This window comes from Sorex fumeus, unplaced genomic scaffold (assembly GCF_029834395.1).
Source record: "Sorex fumeus unplaced genomic scaffold, SorFum_2.1 ptg000063l, whole genome shotgun sequence".
Taxonomy (NCBI): domain Eukaryota; kingdom Metazoa; phylum Chordata; class Mammalia; order Eulipotyphla; family Soricidae; genus Sorex; species Sorex fumeus.
Genome location: NW_026606120.1, coordinates 9,677,358 through 9,696,359, shown reverse-complemented (window position 1 = coordinate 9,696,359; position 19,002 = coordinate 9,677,358). Strand labels below are relative to the sequence as shown.

The 19,002-nt window shown below is 49.9% G+C and overlaps 1 protein-coding gene across 3 annotated transcripts in view; it reads right to left on the bottom strand.

The window, feature by feature from the left end:
• Positions 1-1,327: 1,327 nt before the first annotated feature.
• LOC130035205 (patr class I histocompatibility antigen, A-108 alpha chain-like) overlaps positions 1,328-19,002 on the bottom strand; it is an 86,189-nt gene continuing 68,514 nt past the window's right edge. Inside the window, exons 2-8 of one of the 3 annotated variants that reach the window (XM_056126771.1) lie at positions 3,917-4,185; positions 3,464-3,742; positions 2,644-2,919; positions 2,407-2,523; positions 1,942-1,974; positions 1,769-1,816; positions 1,328-1,621 (exon numbers count right to left, since the gene is read on the bottom strand). In XM_056126771.1, the coding sequence (XP_055982746.1) occupies positions 1,617-1,621; positions 1,769-1,816; positions 1,942-1,974; positions 2,407-2,523; positions 2,644-2,919; positions 3,464-3,742; positions 3,917-4,055 (897 nt within the window). In that variant the 5' untranslated portion in view covers positions 4,056-4,185 and the 3' untranslated portion in view covers positions 1,328-1,616. Of the gene's footprint in view, positions 1,622-1,768; positions 1,817-1,941; positions 1,975-2,075; positions 2,244-2,406; positions 2,524-2,643; positions 2,920-3,463; positions 3,743-3,916; positions 4,186-19,002 lie in introns of those variants that run through there. The other 2 variants (XM_056126769.1, XM_056126770.1) reach the window with 2 other exon arrangements.

Below are 19,002 nucleotides of genomic sequence, written 5' to 3'. Positions count from 1 at the left end.
CCACACTCTTTCCTTTAAGGATACTTTTTTTGTAGCATTTTCATCCGTTTTTTTGTAACAAACAATACAAAATATATTATTTTGGTTTTGCTTTGGGGCAGGGATTGAAATTCGGGATAGAAACACCCATAATATGGTAGTGAAAAGGTGTAATGGTGGTGGGATTGGTGTTTGAATATTAAAGTAATGAAATATTGTGAACTACTTTATAAAAACAAAACAAACAAACCACACTTTCATATTTCAATTTCAGTCATAAAATGATCAGATACCCATCCCTCCACCAGCAAACATTCTTACCACCAATGTCTCCCCTTTCCAACCCTCCACCTGCTTCCATGGCAGATAATTTTCCCCATACTCTCTCTCTACTATTGGGCATCGTGGTTTAGTTTTGCCTGATTTTACTTCTCTGTTGTTTGATAGACCCCAAAATATCATCGCCATATCTGCACAGTGGGTAGATAGATGATCAGTGTAGAGTATAGTAGAGACACTGTCCTGTTCATGCAACATCAACTGACATGCTGTGCTGTAGCAGTTACAATGTCTACTCCAAGTGACATCGATGTCACTCCACTTTTCTCACAAGTGCTTCTCACCCTCACGTCACCTCCTCCCACACTGGCACCCCACAGCACACAGCACTTTCTCTCTTAGATGAGGATCTTGGGTTCAAGATCCCATTTTCTAACTCCTAAGTTTGAAAGTAGATGGGATGGCTAAATTCCAGCATGGCAGCTCTGAAAACTCATCTCTTGATACCACAGAGGCTACTGTGTGCAGGGTTCAGGCTGGCCTTGAAGGGGACAGTGAGAGGCAAATGCCTCCTGAGGCTCAGAGATGGGGACAGAAACTGAGAGAATGAGCTATGAATGTGTGTACAAGAGAACAGGCAGCCTCCTGCATGGAAGCAACACAGAAACACCCAGATGGGGCTGAGGAGCAGGCTCAGGACTGAACCTAGACTGACCAGCACAGAAGCCCTCACTGCCCACGGTCCTGGGACAGGATGAGGCCAAGTGTGACCTGAGTCCCTGTGAGCAAGGGCCTGTGGGACGTGGTACTACTGAGGGACCAGGACAAGGAGTAGGAGAGATGACCCAGACAGATGAGTGACCACATCAGAACCCACAGTGGCTGAGACAGAGACAGACTGGGCCCAGGTCTACCCCACCCCCCCGCCCCGCCCTCAATCCTTTCCTGTCACATCTGGGACAGATTCAAATCAAAACAGAAAACACATGGAAGTCTCAGGATTTCCATTTATTCCTTCTCAAATTTCAGGGATTTCCTTTATTAACCCTCAATCCCACAAAACAGGAATTAGAAAAAGTGCAAATCAGATGCTTATTTCAGTAAGGGAGAAACATTATTCAGAAAAACAAGAAGCTAACACAGATGGAGACGGGTGACTCCTGTCTCTGCTGGCACAGCCCAGAGCATCAGCAAGAGAACGCAGGTCAGTGTGAGGAGGGCCCAGTGGGCAGGGGTGGGCCAGTCTCTCCCATCACCCTAAGTGGCAGGACACACACTCAGGTCCCAGGGCAGAAAGAGAATCAGCAGTTCTTGAATCACAATATTGGGATGTGAGGAAACCCAACAGGGCAGCTGTCTCACACTGTAAGAGAAAAGAATGAAGAGACTCAGGTGAGTGACAGAAGTGGTGACATCCTGAGCAAGCTCCCAGCATCCCTCTCAAAGAACCGCCAAGCCCAGTCCTGTCCCTTCTGCCCAATCCCACCCATTCCAGCCTCCAGAGTCTCACCTCTAGGATTCGAGAGAGGCTCATCAGAGCCTTGGGAACTGTCGCTGTCTGGGGAGGAACAAACAGGGCAAGGTCAGAGCCACAGGGGTTGGGACTAGAGGAGGAACTAGGGGTGCAGGAGCTCCCAATCCCTATCCCCAGGATTCCAGGGCCCCAGGCCTACCCACACTTACTTGCAGCCTGAGTGTACTGTCCTCCTTTCTCACCTGGGGGAAGGAAACATCCCAGAGAAGGTCAGGAAGAGCACTGCGTCCTGAGGCCACAGAGCAGCTCTCTAGGACCGGACCCCAGGGAAGCGTCAGAACTCTGAGGACTGAGGGCAGGACCAGAAAACACACAGGAAGGAAATGCTCCACGACTGAGGAGCCTTCTCCTGGCGGTGTGTGCACAGCAGGGACAGTCCCTGTGACCTGGGACACTGGGACCCATGTTCATCCCCCGCTTATGGAGGTGAAAGTGTCTTTCATGAGCAACCCTGAGAGCGGCACACACAGGGGGAGTGTGAGCAACTGCACGGGGGCGGGCAGTGCTCCTGCTAATGCGGCAGGAGAAATAATATAGGGGGAAGCCTAAAGGGGGACAAGACTCAAGACTTGCCATGTTGGACAGATTCCCATCACCTGCTTCCCCCGTCTTACCTGAGCGCTTCCTCCTGCTGATCACAGCTGCCACCACAGCTCCAGTGATCACAGCCCCGAGGAGAGCCAGGCCAACAATGATGCCCACAGTGAGGATGGTGGACTGAGAAGGGGGCTCTGGTAAGGAAGGAAGGAGGGGTCAGCCCCAGCCTCAGCCTTACCCTCAGCAGTTCCCCAGAGGGCCCAACCAACCCTGATGCCCCTGAGAACAGGCTCTGTGCCCCGTTCCCTCCTTACCCCATCTCAGGGTGACAGGCTCCGGCAGCCCCTGGTGCTGCACACGGCATGTGTATCTCTGCTCCTCTCCAGAAGGCACCACCACAGCTGCCCACTTCTGGAAGGTTCCATCCCCTGAGGGCCTGGTCTCCACCAGCTCTGTGTCCTGGGTCAGGTCCTCCCCATCACGCTGCCAGGTCAGGGTGATCTCGGCAGGGTAGAAGCCCAGGGCCCAGCACCTCAGGGTGACCTCACGGTCAGAGAAGGGGTGGTGGGTTATGTGTCTCCTGGGGGGTTCTGAGGAGGGAAAATGAGAAAATTCACACTTTGGGTCACTTCCACAATGAGGTTGAACAGGATAAATGGTTTGGAATAGGAGGTAAAAATCCAGGCACAAACTTGGCTGGAGAAACTGGATAAAATCCTAATTCCTTGTAAAGTTCTAGAACAGGGTTTGGGAAGGAGGTCAGGGTCTCTCAGGACACACTGACTCTGGTCCTGCCCTGGGAGGAGGGTGAGAGACTGAGAGAAGCAGGAGTCAGAGCTAAGACCCGAGGGAGTTCAAAGATGGCTGCAGGGTCCAGGGAACCCACATTCGTTATTTCAGAGGAGGTCGCCCCCGCAACCCCCCACTGAGTTCTTACAGGATCCTGTGTACATAGGGTGGGCCTGAGGGGAGGGCGGGTGTCTGTGGTACAGAACACAGAAACCAGGCAGGTCTGTCCCTCTCCTGACTGAGGAAGGGGCGCTATTCTGACACTGAACCCCACTATCTTCCTCCTTGTGGGGAGTCGCCCCCCCAAGGGGCGGTCAGGGGTCCTCACCCTCAGGGACCCGGTACCTGCGCGCAGCAGCGTGTCCTTCCCGTTCTCCAGGTATCTGAGGAGCCCCTTTATGCAGATGTTCTGCAGGTACTTCCTCAAGTACTCAGCCACACCCTCCTGCTCCCACTTGCGCTGGGTTCGCCAAGCCTGCGTGCCCGCCGCCGCCGTCCAGGAGCGCAGGTCCTCGTTCAGGGCGATGTAGTCGGCGCCGTCGTAGGCGTCTTGACTGTACCCGCGCAGGAGGCGCCCGTCAGACCCCACGTCGCAGCCGTACATGCTCTGGAGGGTGTGAGAGTCTGACCCGCCCGGCACAGATTAGACTCGAACCGAAAACGAAACCGGGACCCGGTCCCCGCGGCGCCTCCCGGTCAAGGTCCGGGGCGGGTCCCCCAACCCTGGGGACGCTCGGACCCGCCTCCGGGAGATCCGGCCCGTCCCTGTGTTGCTCCTCCTTGCCTGGCCGCGCTCACCCCCCTCGCTCTGGTTGTAGTAGCCAGGCACGGTTTTCAGGTCCACTCGGTAAGTCTGTGCGTGGCCCTTGGCGTTCCGCGTGTTCCGCTCCCAGTACTCGGGTCCCTCCTGCTCCACCCACGGCGCCCGCGGCTCCATCCTCAGACTCGCCGAGTCGCTGTCGAAGCGCACGAACTCCGTGTCGTCCACGTAGCCGACTTCGATGTAGCGGGGCTCCCCGCGGCCGGGCGGGACACGGCGAATTCAAAATACCTCATGGAGTGGGTGCCTGGGGGAGGGGAAGGGGTGAGACCCAATTCGGCCCGACCCGCCGCCCTGCGCTCCTGGGTCCAGGGTGAGGGACAAACCACTGTCACTGCCCTCCCATTGTTCATCGATTTGCTCAAGAGGGCCCAGTAACGTCTCCATTGGAGACTTTGTTGTTACTGTGTTTGGCATACCGAATACGTCACGGGGAGCTTGCCAGGCTCTGCCGTGCGGGTGAGATACTCTCGGTAGCTTGCCGGGCTCTCCAAGAGGGTCGGAGAGCCTCTACAAGCCTCTTGGAGAGCCTCGGTAGCTTGCCGGGCTCTCCAAGAGGGTCGGAGAGCTACGGAGAGTATCTCGCCTGCACGGCAGAGCCTGGCAAGCTCCCCGTGGTGTTTTTGATATGCCAAACACTGTAACAACAAAGTCTCCAATGGAGATGTTACTGGGCCCGCTCGAGCAAATCGATGATCAACGGGAGGGCCTTTACTTTTACTTTACTAAGACCAGGAATCCCCAGGACTGATCTCCCGCCCCCAACACCACCCTGGGGACACTGGGAGCCACACCTGGGGCCTGGGACTTCGCCCTCTCACCTGCTCCCTCACTTGATCTTTGTCCAATGTCTCCCCCTGTCCAGGGCTGAGACTGACTCAGGATTTTCCATGGTTTTCATTTAAGGATCTTGCTAAATCTTACAAGTTCCTGAGGAGCCCAGAGATGCTTCTGTGAGTTCAGGTTATGCCTATCAGTGTTTGTCTTGGGAGGAATTTGAGTTAAAGCCTTTTATTGTTGGTGGTGATGAATTATTATTATTATTATTATTATTTTGGCTTTTGGCCACACCAGGTAGTGTTGAGTTCTAACTCCTGACTCTGTGCTCTGTGCTCAAGGATCACTCTTGGCAGGTTCACGGGACCATACATATGTGGTGCTGGGAATCAAACCCATGTTGGCCACATGCAAGGCAAAGTGCCTTACCTTCTGTAATATCTCTCCTGCAGAGTTTAAGTCTGAAAATGACTTCAACGGGAATAATATTAACAACAGATTAATGTGAACAGGATATCTTTTGGGGGTCCAGGGGTCACACCCAGTGAATCTCACTGGCTCTGTGCTCAGGAATTACTCCCGGCAGCACTCAGGGGAACACATGGGATGCAGGCAATAGAACCTACTTCTGGCAAGGTGCAAGGCAAGCACCTTGCCTGTTATACTACCTCACCAGCCCTAGAAAGTCCTTTGAAGAAAAACCATATTATATTTTTGCCAGGGACCAGCCCCAGCTGAGCGGGCCTGATCCATGGACGCCATGAGGACTAAGAAAAAGGCAGAAATGGGAGCGAAAAGCATGCAGTGAGGGGTTCACAGCCTGTCCACTGAGCCCTGGCTCTTCTTTGTGAATCATATTTATTACTTAGAATCCATGATCATCAGAACAACATTCTTTGTGAAAATACTGAGAATTGTATATAATATTTATATTTATAATATTTATATATAATATACAAGATAGACTTTTACACATCCATGCGGGGAAAACATCTTTGTAATGGGCTTTCTCAATGGGAGATTCTTTCAGGAATGGAAGTAGAGGAAGAGCAGATACAGAACCCTCCTGTACACCCCCCCCCCCCCACCAGGGCAACATTTCACCTCTAGTGCAAGTATTCTGGGTTGAAAGGTTCCATGAAGGTCTCATAAGGCTCCCATAAAGAAATAAGGGGTCCCACAAGAACCTCTTGTCCATCTCCTTTATTTATGTAGTCCCCAACGGTTTTTTTTTTTTTCAGCATAGAAATGACTCTTCTTGGAGTCAGGAAAGCTAAGGTACTTCTGTGAGTTGGGGATATGGCTCAAGGGTAAGGCACAGTCCTTCCATATATGGAGGCAGGGGTCCATCCTGGCTGTGCAGAAACAAATAAAAGTTTAGTTTAGTGAAAAAATACTGGCCATAGACTAGAATGGAATTTTACACTTTCAGTATGATCTGACAAATATTTTATAAGTGTCATTAAATTTAAAGTATTTAAAGTACTTTTAAAATATCACATAGAGAAGGATTAAAAATATTCTTAAGGCCAGAGCCAGAGTGCAGCAGGTAGGGTATTTACCTGACATACAGCTGACTGGGGTTCAATTCCTGGCACCACATATGGTTCCCTGAGTCCCCCTAGGAGTAAGCCCTGAGCACTGCCAGGTGAGACCCAAAAATAAACAAAATGGAAAGTTTCATACAACCTGAATAACAGTTCTTAGTGTGAGCGTTACAGAGAGATTCATTCTAAAGAAACACTGTGGAAAAGAAAACAAGGAGCATAGGTACTCTTTGGGAGTGGGTTAGGTGAGGAAGGAGAATTAATGTTAATAACATAAGTAGCATAAGGAGATGGTAGATGGATGGTATTAGGCACTTTGTTGGTGGTGAGATGCAGAAACTATATTAACACTGTACATTTAACTTTAATTACAACAATAGATATATTTGTTTGTACAAAATAAAACACATGTCTTGATATAGAGAAACTGAGGAACATGCGTCATCAGGGGGTGAGGTGACCATCATCACTAATAACCAAATGGCTCCTCCACTCCCTGAAGTGCTGTTAAGAATGACATTGTGTCTGTGGGCTTCTGACACCCCTAGCCTTGGACACCACACCCAAACTGAGGGGCTTTCTCCAATGTATAGCAGAGCAGCCTCCTTACAATGCCACATCATCCAAGACAAAGAGGATCTGAGACCAACTCAGCTGGAGGCGACTTTGGGAGACATGACTGGGACCTCTCTCTGGGTGCATGATCCTGGGATTGGATTTGAGGAGAGAAAAGAAAACAGTAACATCCAAATAGTGTGGAGATTCATGATACTTTCCTGACATGCACTTATTAGCTGTAGAAATGTGGTAGCAATAAAAAATGAAGAATGTTCCTAAGTAACAGGGAATGGAAGGAAATTTCCCTTTCAGTCTCTAGGTTTGGCATCATGGGATGGAGAAAGAGGTTCTGGGGACATTTTGGAATCCCAGACACAGCACAAGGTCCCAGTCGTTTCCTTTCCTCTACTCCCCACTCAGCTCCAAATCCTGACCGCAGGACTGCTCTGAAGGCACCTTCATCCTGGATGTCCTCCTCCAGGTCAGCATCTCAGTCTGAGTCAGACCCCAGGCCGGCCCCTGCAAAATAGGAGCGAGCAGAGCAGTGGCGCCCCCATGTGGCCATATGGAGAAAGAAAACTCAGTTTTCATGGCGTTCCCTCAGCAGGGGAATCTCTTGGTTCTCAGCAACAGGACAGGCTATGCTCACTAGGGGGAGCCCTAGCGTGCGTCAGGTGCTGTGAATAGTTTCCCTAGCACTGCCAGGAGTGATTCCTGCGTGCAGAGCCAGGAGTAAGTGCTTCCTAAATGCAGAGAGAGGATGCAGAAAATCACTGGATATGACCAAAAAAGGGGGGGGGGGCGAGTGGGGGAGGAGGAAGGAAAAGAAAAGAATGAAAGCGGACAGAAGACACGTCTGTTTTCCTGTAACAAGCCCACACCTGAACCTGGCATTCTTACAACATCACCTAGCGCAGCAAACGGCGAGGTGAGCTCGGTCCTGAGTGCCCAGCTCAGACTGATGACACGGTGGTGGGGGAGGGGGCACCGCTACACCTATTCCCTCCACTCTCCTCCATTCTCTCTTGAAGGGCTGGTGGGGATTTCTTTGAGCTGCGCCTGGGGGGAACCCCTGGACATCAGTGACCCTAAGGACATGGAGGCGGCCAAGCGATACCTCCAGTTCTGCCTGGGCTGGTTTGTCAACCCCATTTATGCTGGCGATTACCCCCAAGTCATGAAGAATCAAATTGGTGAGCCAAGTCACATTCTATTATGGAACTTTCTCTTTTGTTGTTTTGGACCTCACCCAGCAGTGCTCAGCATTGACTACTGGCCCTACACTTAGGGATCGCTCCTGCTGTGGCTTAGAGGGTCAGATGTGGTGCCAGGGATCAAAACCAAGTCAGCTATGTGCAAAGCAAACGTCCTACCTACTATACTATCTTTCCACAATCAACCCCGCCCCTTGCCAATTTTTTTTCCTGGATAGAGTTAGGTGTAGTTTGGGGTTTCACTTAAGTGATTGTATGCATGACTTGAATGCATGAGGTTTGATTCAAGGGCCAGAGAGATATTGCAATCATAAGGTACTTGCCTTGGACTCGGCTGGCTGGTTTCATCTCCAGCATCAATAATGGTTTTACAGTGCCTCCAGGAGTAATCCCTGAGCACTGAACCAGAGGATAAGCCCTGAGCACTGCTGGCTGTGCCCCCTTCCACCCAAGGATTCAAATGTGAAACTGACTTGAACGGAAAAGACAGCTGACAGCTCTGGGACAGGATCACTAGAAGAAAAGGCAGGGACCAAGAAGGAGTCAGGCTGAAATGGGTTTATTAAAAACACTTCTTGAAGTGGCCAGGCATATACACTCAACATATGTCGTGGGGTGGATTTATAAAGGAAGTCTGGGGAGGAATGAATGATTAGAGGAGGCTCCAGGGCTTTTGGAAGGTTCCAGGAATTAAGAAATCACTGGCAAGTCCTTCTACCTGAGCTTACCTATCAGTAGGATTCTCCATGTCAATGAATCCCAAAGCCCAGCATTGAGATAGCAGCTTTATTGTTTAAAATTTTTTAAGTTTAGGAGTATTGCTATTTATTCAGCCATTGATTAGGCTGATTGAATTGGGCATGAACTCCACCTTACTATTTTTTTTATTGAATCCTCGTGAGAACAGTTACAAAGTTTTCGGGTTTAAGTCTTGGTCATTCAATGATAAAACATCAGTCCCTTCACCAGTGCCCATTTTCTACCACCACCAAAAACCCCAGTATACTCCCCCATCCCACACCCTCCCCCTACCTGTGGGGCAGTGATTTCCACATTACTCCCTCTCTACCTTGATTACATTCAATATTTCGACATCAGACCCACCATTATTATTTGAGATTTCACCCCAACACACAGATCTGCCAAAAAGGCAACCGCAAACAATTTGTTTTCTATTGCTGATTATGAATGATATATGATGTTGCATGGCCACAGTAGTGGTTGTGTGATTTTGGATATCTGAGATGTTAACAATTAAATTAATTAATTAAATCAGGGAATTCCTGCCCAAACCTGCTGGGTTCCGAGATTTCTTCCTCAGTCTCTGGGCTCATGGTCATTAAGCAGCTTGATCAGGAGCCAGAGAGGTCTTTTGAGGATGGTGACTAGGATTCTCATTGGGGTGGGGAGGTAAGGACTAGCTCCACCCCATCCCGTGAGGCCCCCCATGTTCTCGTCAGTGCGGGCCAACACCTGACTGTCCAATGGACTCTGGAGAATGGCAGTCACAGAGCCGCCAGGGGAAACAGAAAACAGGCCAAGGCACAAAATCTATTCCCACCAGAGGTGGCCTGGTATCAGTAACCTACGACAGGGTCCAGATTTGCTTCTGCCAAAAGCTACTGGGTTCTGAGATTTATTTCTGAGTCTTTGGGATCATGGTCATTAAGCAGCTTTATCAGGAGCCAGAAAGGCCATTTGAGGGCGCTGACTCGGGGTCTCAGCAGCAGTAGGGGTTGTGGCTCCCACATACTGAAGGAATCAGGTGGGTTCTGACTCCCTTGAAATCCTGAACAAGTTTTATAACTGGGAGCTGTGTGGACGCTGATTGACTGCTCTAGACAGTGACACCCGATAGGAGTGAGGACTGGGGACACGTCACGAGTATCCGGGCAGAAGGTGCTGACACAGGTTGCAGAGAAGTGAACTATGGGGAGACCAGCAATCTCCAGGCCTGGTCTCCTGCCCCCAACACCACCCTGGGGACACTGGGAGCCACACCTGGCACACTTCACTTTGCCCTCTCACCAGGGTCCCATAGGTGAGCCCTGGGCTCCATCTGGGCACCCACTGTGGGAGACATGAGACAGTAAGTGCGAGAGAACATGGGGCTGACAGTGGGACAACTTGAAAGTGTTTGTTTTGATTTATTTAGTATATCTTTAAGGGCCAATCCTGGTCAAAGTTGAGGGGACCTTGGACAGGACAGGACCATTGCTCTCCTACCCCTCCCTGAGGGGAAAGAGCATCCAGGCCTGATGAGTGGGGAGATGACGATGCTGTTCTCTCCTAAGACTCTGGTTATACGAGGTGAAAGTGATATAGGGACCAGATAGATTGCAAAGTGATAAAGTGATTGCCTTGCTCCCCACTGACCACTATCCCTGACAGCCCACATGGTCACCTGAACCCCACCAGGACTAATCCCTGAGTACATCCAGGTGTGATCCAAAACCCCAAAACCTGAATAGAATGTAAGATAAACGCATCATCTGAGCATGGCAGTGGGGAGGGTCTTGACAGCTCGGAAGAGGAAGTGGGGCTGCGCTCAGAGGTGGGAGAGTGACCTGACTGGGAATGGCCTTTGAGAGAGCAGGGCTGGACTCTGCTGGGCTCAGAGACCCACATGGGGCAGCAGGAGAGGACATGGAACATACTAAAGTGCAACAAAGTAGTCACCTATGTGAGGATACAGTTACTGTCACCAGGGACACACAGACCTTTCCCCCGTGTCTCAGGAGCTGTTATCTGTAGCGCTCCTGCTGGGTCTCTCCCTTTCTTGATATCTGCTCATTTGGGGCGGGGTGGGGGAACTACACCCTGCTATGCTCAGGGTTACTCCAGGCTCTGTGCTTGGAGGCTGCTCCCACGGGTGCTCCGGGGACCTTGCAGTCTGGGTGAGCCTGGGCTTGCTGCACACACAGCCTGTGCCCCAGCCCTTTGAGCTAAGGTATCTCCCTGGCCCCTGGGCATGGTTCACTATCTTGTAAGGTCTGATGTTTTTAAGAAGGTGGTTTAAAACACACTTTTATTGTTGATTTATTTCTGTCCCTTTCCTTCCATTTGTTGTCACTGCTCTTGGTGCCTTCATTGGTGCTCACACATTTGGTTGTGGTGCTTGCCAGGGTCTCACACTTGCACGCAGTGCTCACACATTGTTCAGCTGTAACATCATTTGGTTGTGGCACTCCGGCACACTTGGTTGTGGTGTCAAAGACAGAACTATTTTGTGTTGTGGGGCTGGGGATCACACAAGACAGCATCACCAGGATCACATGACATATGTGGAATGGTGCCAGGGGTCAAACTCATGCCCTCCTATCTGCAGGGCAGACAATCTACACTGAACAGCATTCCCAGGCCCCAGAATGTCTACGCTGACCAATATTTCAGACACTCAATCTAACCTCCCCTTCTAGTCAGGAATGCTAAGTTAGTTCTGTGAGGTTGGGATATGGTTCAACAGTAGGCACAGGCCTTCCACATACGGATGCAGGGGTCCTTCGTGGCTGTGCAGAAACAAATAATAGTTTAGTTCAGTGAAAAAACATTGGCCATGGACTAGAATGGAATTTTGTATTTTGAGTATTATCTGACAAATATTTTATAAGTGTCATACAATTTAAAGTATTTAAAGTAGCACTGTCCTCCCGTTGTTCATCGATTTGCTCGAGCGGGCCCAGAAACGTCTCCATCATGAGGCTTGTTGCTATTGTGTTTGACATATGGAGTACGTCACGAGTAGCTTGCCAGGGTCTGCCGTGCGTGCGAGATACTCGCGGTAGCTTGCCGGGCTCTCCGAGAGGGGCGGAGGAATCGAACTCAAGTCGGCCATGTAGGCTGCGTGCAAGGCAAACGCCCTACCGCTGTGCTATCGCTCCAGCCCCAAAATAAAACATGTCTTGAAATAGAGAAACTGAGGAACATGTATCATCAGGGGGTGAAGGTGACTATCTCCACTGATGACCAAATAGCTCCTGCGCTTCCTGATGTGCGGTTGAGAATAACACTGTGTGTCTGTGGGCTTCTGATACCCCTAGCCTTGGCCACCACACCCAACCTAAGGGAGTTTCTTCAGTGAATAGCAGAGCAGCCTCCTTACAATGCCACATCATCCAAGACAAAGAGAATCTGAGACCAACTCAGTCGGAGGCACCTTTGGGAGATGTGACTGGGAACTCACTCCGGGTGCATGATACTGGGGTGGTTTCCGAGGAGAGAAAAGAAAACAGTAACATCCAAATATAGTGGGAGGTTCATGATACCTTCCTGACATGGACTTATTAGCTGGAGAAAAGCAGTACTGATAAAAGATGAAGAATGTTCCTAAGAAAAGGAACAGGGAGTGGAAGGAAAGTTTCCTTGTAGTCTCTAGGTTTGGCATCATGGGCTGGAGAAAGAGGTTCTGGGGACATTTTGGAACCCCAGACACAGCACAAGGCCCCAGAGGTTTCCTTTCCTCTAGTCCCCGTCTGGCTCCCGAGCCTGACCCCATCACTTCTCTGAAGGCACCTTCACCCCATGGATGTCCTCCTCCAGGTCAGCATCTCAGCCTGAGTCAGACCACAGCCCCGCCCCTGCAAAATAGGAGCGAAGAGAGCAGTGGCGCCCCCGTGTGGCCATATGGAGAAAGAAAACTCAGTTGTTTTTTTTTTTTTTTTAGTGAAACACCATGAGGTACAGTTGTAGATTTACAATTTTTTGGTGCTTGGGTTTCGATTATACAATGGTCAAATACCCATCCCTCCACCAGTGCCAATCTTCCACCACCATGGATAATATCTGTCCCACCCCCATCCCCCACATTCCACCCTGCCTCTGTAGTAGGGCAATCCCTTGTGTTCTCTCTCTCCTTTTGGGTGTTGTGGTCTGCAAAAGAGGCATTGAGTGGCAAACATGTTCAGTCCATAGTCTACTTTCAACATGCATCTTCCCTCCTGGGAACATCCTCCAAACACCCTTTATTTGGTGCTCCCTTCTCTATCTCAGCTGCCCTTTCCCCTAGAATGCCCGGTTGGCCTCTAAGCTATGGAGTAATCCTCCTGGTGATGATCTCAGCTATTCTTGGGTATTAATCTCCTATTTTGTTACTTTATATCCCCCACATGAATGCAATCTTTCTATGTCTATCCCTCTCTTTCTGACTCATTTCTCTTAGCATGATACTTTCCATGTTGTACCACTTGTATGTAAATTTCATGACTTCATCTTTTCTAACAGCTACATAGTACTCCATTGTGTAGATGTACCAAAGTTTCTTTAACCAGTGATCTGTTCTTGGGCATTCAGGTTTCTTCCAGTTTCTGGCTATTGTAAAGAGTGCTGCAATGAACAAACAAGTGCAGATGTCATTTCAACTATACATTTTTGCCTCTCTGGGATATATTCCCAGGAGTGGTATTGCTGGGTCAAATGGGAGCTCAATTTCTAATTTTTTGAGAATCGGAACAGGATTGAATACACTGACATATCCCCTCAATCATATGATCATCTGATCTTTGATAAAGTTGCAAGAAATGTGAAGTGGAGTAAGGAAAGCCTCTTTAACAAATTGTGCTGGCATCACTGGATGGCTACATGCAAAAAAATGGGCTCAGAACTCTGCCTAACACCATGTACAAAAGTAAGATCAAAATCGACTAAAGACCTCAACATCAGACCAGAAACCATAAGGCACATTGAAGACAAAGTTGGCAAAACCCTCCATGACATTGAAGCTAATGGTATCTTCAAAGATGCCACGGCACTGGCCGAGCAAGTGAAAACAGAGATAGATAAATGGGACTATCTTAAACTAAGAAGCTTCTGCACCTCCAAAGAAACCGTGACCAAAATACAAAGACAGTCTACAGAATGGGAAAGGATATTCGCCGAATACACATCTGACAAGGGGTTGATATCAAGGATTTACAAAATACTGGTTGAACTCCCCAAGAAGAAAACATCCAACCCCATTAAAAAATGGGGCAATGAAAGGAACAGAAACTTTCTCAAAGAAGAAATCCGAATGGCAAAATAGCACATGAGAAAATGCTCTACATCATTAATCATCAGGGAGAGGCAGATCAAAACCACAATGAGATACCATCTCACACCTCAGAGACTGGCTCAAAAGAACAAAAGCAACCGATGGTGGCGCGGATGTGGCGAGAAAGGGACACTCCTTCACTGTTGGTGGGAATGTCGACTGGTTCAGCCCTTCTGGAAAACTCAGTTTTAATGATGCTTCTTCACCAGGGGAATATCTGGGCGCTCAGCAACAGGACAGGCTTTGCTCACTAGGGGGAGCCCTAGCGTGCGTCAGGTGCTGTGAACAGTTTCCCTAAACACATACTCAGATGGAAGGCTCCTCTTCATTCATATTCAACTGGCTTCAAGAGAGATTAAACAGCCCAAAAGGAGAGAGAGAGAGAGAGAGAGAGAGAGAGAGAAAAAGGAAGGTGCCTGCCACAGAAGCAGGGTGTGGCATAGAAGTGGCAGGAGGAATACTGGGGACATTGGTGGTTGAAATCACATACTGGTGGAGGCAGGTGTGTTCAATCATTGTATGACTGAAACTCAGTCATAAAAGGTTTGTAACTGTATCTCACGGTGATTCAATAAAATTTTTTTTAAAAAAAGAGTTATTAGTGAACATGTGCGTGAGAAATCCTTGTTAACAGCATTGTAAACCACAAGATTTTAATCAATAAAAATGTTTAAATAAAAATAAACAAGGGAAAAAATAAACAAGGACTCCAGGTCTTAAATGCTCTACCCAGGCCCAGAGTGAGCCTCACGAACATACTGGTACCCTCCCTGTGCTGAGATGAGATATAGGTACTCAGACTCTGTCACTGCTGGTGACCCCATCAGAACCAACTCTAAAATTTCAGCCCAAGGATGAGGCGGAGAAAGAAGGAGGAAAAAGAGCCCCAGGACCCTGGACTACGAATATAGGGGAATGTCTCACCGAGAAGTGAGATAGGAGAAAATAGTGACTTTAGGGGATGGAGGCCAAATAAGGTGGAGAGGGAAGAAGCAGAGGAAAGGGGCAGGGCAGGGCCAGCTAGTGGACACCTGTGGGGAGGGATGGACTCTGTGTGGACCAGGCACAGGAAGGCGGAGTAATAGAGTCTGTCATCTGAGGTCAATTACTGAATCAGGCATTAGCTCTGTAACTGGTGAACTACAGTTGACTCTTAGGCATTTCTCCATGCTTTGAAGTATGACATAACTCAAACACAGGGAAGAATAGAGAATCGGGGAAAAGAGAGGAGAGGAAGGGAAGGGAAGGGAAGGGAAGGGAAGGGAAGGGAAGGGAAGGGAAGGGAAGGGAAGGGAAGGGAAGGGAAGGGAAGGGAAGGGAAAGGAAGGGAAGGGAAGGGAAGGGAAGGGAAGGAATGGAAGCTGGAGTTGAGAGGGAAAAGGACAGAAGATATTAAGGACTTTTCCCCTCTAGAGTAAGTCCCATTTACACTGATGGAAAAATAAAGGGACTTAGAGGGCGGGAGGGAGCAAGGCCCGTGCAGCCTTCGAGGGGTCAGCCCTGGACACTGATCCTCGAGTTTCCAGAATTCCAAAGAATGAGAGAGTGACAGCTGTAGGTCATGGCATGTGCTACCATAGGGAAACTTTTGTGGGAGAGGGAATTAAAAAATCCAGATATTAAAGATGGTAATAAGTGATTTATGAAATCCTTCCAGGAGCAGCACTGTAAACCACAGTGCAAAACTTAAAATAGCTGGTGCCAGAGTGACAGTACAATGGGTGGGGCATTTGCTTTCTCACAGCTGACCGGCGTTTGATCTCAGGCACCCCATGTGGTCCCCTGAGCACCATCAGGAGTTATTCCTGAGTGCAAAGCCAGGAGTAATTCCTGAGCAGGGCCAGGTGTCACCCAAGAGTGTCACTCCTAGAAGCAAACTGGTGGGTGGGAGGCAAAGGGGCTGGGGGTGTCCGCGGGGGATGGGAGGATTGGAAGAGACAAGTGGACACTCGTGAAAGGTTAAGTGTTGAAACATTGTATGCCTGAAACCAAATCATGAATAACTTTGTAACTTCATAGTCACTAAATTAAAAAAAAAGACAAAATATTGCAGCACAGATTCACAGTCTCTGAGTGTAATGCACAGACATGATAATTGATTCTTAAACATTTTTCTGTCAGTGACACAAAAATCCTTTTGTTAAAGCAACATGCCCATATTTGTTTGTGTAGGGAGAGAGTGTGCCAGAATGTCTTAAAATTGGTGCATTAAAAAAGAAAGAACTCTATAGTGCTGGAGAGGTAGTTCTTGCCGTGCAAGAGTCACACACTCCCACCCCCAGGTCAAACATCTCCCCATCCCTAGGAAATTAATCTGCCTATTGTTGACACTGACAAATGCAGCTGAAGTAGCTCTTGGCCATGGGGCTGTGTGACTTTGAGGAAGATGGAATCTCTGCTGTTCCGTCCCATGAAGGGAGTTTCGCTCACACATTGACCAGGCCAGACGGGAGGATGCAAATGCAAGGCCCCTTTATCGCTAGCTTGAGCTAGGGTCTGAGTCTCATCCAATGCAGTGGAGTCTTGACAAGGACCCGGACTTCGAATTCTGAGCAGTTTATATAGGGTTTGGTTACATAACGGCATTTTTCTAGGAACTGACAATATGTTTCCAATTCTGGTCCCAGTCCTATCCTGTGACTCCAGGGACCAACACTAGGTTTCCTATTCTTGGTTCCACTCCTGTCTCCAGACTTCACTCCCTCAGCCCTCTCTGCTTGGCTGGGCGCAAAGGCCCACGCCCTCTACTCTGATAGGCTGTTTCCATGGGTTGCTCTAACTGCCCGGGTGATACTGTTTTCTGAGAAGTCAGGACTTTCTGATGGGGGAAACCGAGACTAAACTTGCTGAGATTCGGTCTTAAAGTGGAGCCTGTCATGGAGCCACTTCAGCCTCACACCGGGAGATGCCCAAGTCCGAGAATCCCAGAGACTCCTCCTCTCCAGTCCTGCGTGTGCCTGGACCCCTGCTAAGGAAGCCCATTACGATCCCACTACTGCCTGGAATCTGTGAGGATAGGAATCTGCTGGAGGGGGCCAGGCCCAGGCGCTGCTGGGTGGTGGGCTCTCTTTCCTGACGGACAACGTGTCTCACTGTCAAGTGCTGGGAGGATGGGACAGCGGGTGGGTGCTTACCTTGCAGGTGGCCACTCTGGGTTCAGTCCTGGCACCACACAGGGTTACCTGAGCTCCCCCAGGAGGTGTGCTGGGTACCCCACACTGCAGAGCCCCCCAGCACTCACGGCAGCAATCCCCACCCCCAGCAGGGTGTGGTCTTCATCTGGTTAGATGAGTCAGGAAGAAAATTCAAAAAAAAAAAAAAACAAAATTTGGCAACACATGAGAATCCTTTGCAGTTCTGAGTCCAGTGTCCTGTGGATCATCTTGGCAGCTGTCACTGCTCCTGGGCAGAAGGCGCTGGTCAGGGTACAACCAAGACAAAAAACAGCAGCAGAGCGGAGAGACGGGACAGTGGTTAAGGCGCTGGCCTCTCTTGCAGGGACAGTGGCCACCACCCTGGTTGAGTCCCCAGCAACACTAACGGAACCACCAGGGGTCAGTCCTGAGAACAGAGTCAGGAACATCCCTGAGCACTGCTGGGTGTGGCCCCGGAGTGAAGGGAGAATAGGAGATTTGGGAGGAAACAGCTGGCGGCCCCACAGTTACTGATTTTGAGGATCTGCTTTACATCTGGGTCCTCAGCCCTGGTCAGGCAGACCCAGGGTAAGCAGCAGTCTGAGGGATCACAGCATTGTCTTGGACACGGCTGAACCAGATTTGATCCCCAGTTCCCCATATGGTCCCCGAGTCCACCAGCAGTGACCCCTGAGCACAGAACCAGGAGTAAGCCCTGGGTCCCACTGGTATGGCCCAACACACACACACACACACACACACACACACACACACACACACACACACATGAATCTCTCCCGGGGGGGGGAGGGGGGCGAGGTCAGAGGGCTCCAGTGAGGCTCTGAGCCACCAGACCCAGCTGTACCACATCCACACCCCTCCACACACTCTGCACTTACTGGTGTGAGACTGCACTCGACAGTGCTCAGGGCTCACTTCTGAGCAGATCCAACCTGTCCCACACCCCACCCTGTGTGCAAGGCAGAAGCTCAGCCACCTGAGCTCTCTCTGCGGCCTCACTCAGATGCAAGCATCACCCCGTTCTCCTCTCTCATGCCTGTCTCACCCAAGGAGTCAGGCGGCTGGCTCACCAGTGACCCCTAAAACACCAGCAGGTCCGGATGGTAGCTCACGTCTGTGAGGGGTGAGCCAGGGAGGTTCACCAGGATGACAAAGAGTGTGTATATGTATGGGGGGGTGGTCAATAGCCCTTCCATCCAGCGGCCTTACAGGGCCTGTGGCGCTTAGGCTGCTCTCTAGAGGAGACGAGGGCAGTTAAGGGTCTGGCCTAATGCCACCAACCCCAACAAGGCAGGAGGGGAAAGCCAGCACAGTCTCTGAAGTTACAGCACAACACAGAGCACAGTGAGAACGCCCCTCTCGACCAGACTTCTCACCCCTGGGTCTCTGTCCCAGGAACAACTGGACCACCGGTCCTTCTAAGAGGCACGTGGGACTCCTCCCCCATCCACCAGGCAAGAGGAAATGCTGCACAGACCCCCACAGGGGGTGCCCTGCACTCCCACTTTCTTCTCAAATGCCAATACTCTATAGCACTGTGACCTGCTTGAATCACCAACAAACTATTAAAAATTATTTTGCTGTCACCATTTATTACTTTCTTTTTCTTTTTGGGTCACACCTGGCGATGCACTCAAGAACCACTCCTGGCCCTGCTCTGGGGACCATATGAGATGCTGGGAATCGAATCCAGGTTGGCCCTGTGCAAAGCAAATACCCTCCCCGCTGTGCTATCACTCCAACCCCTCATTACATTTTTTTGTAGCACTTCTAGAACCCCAAATA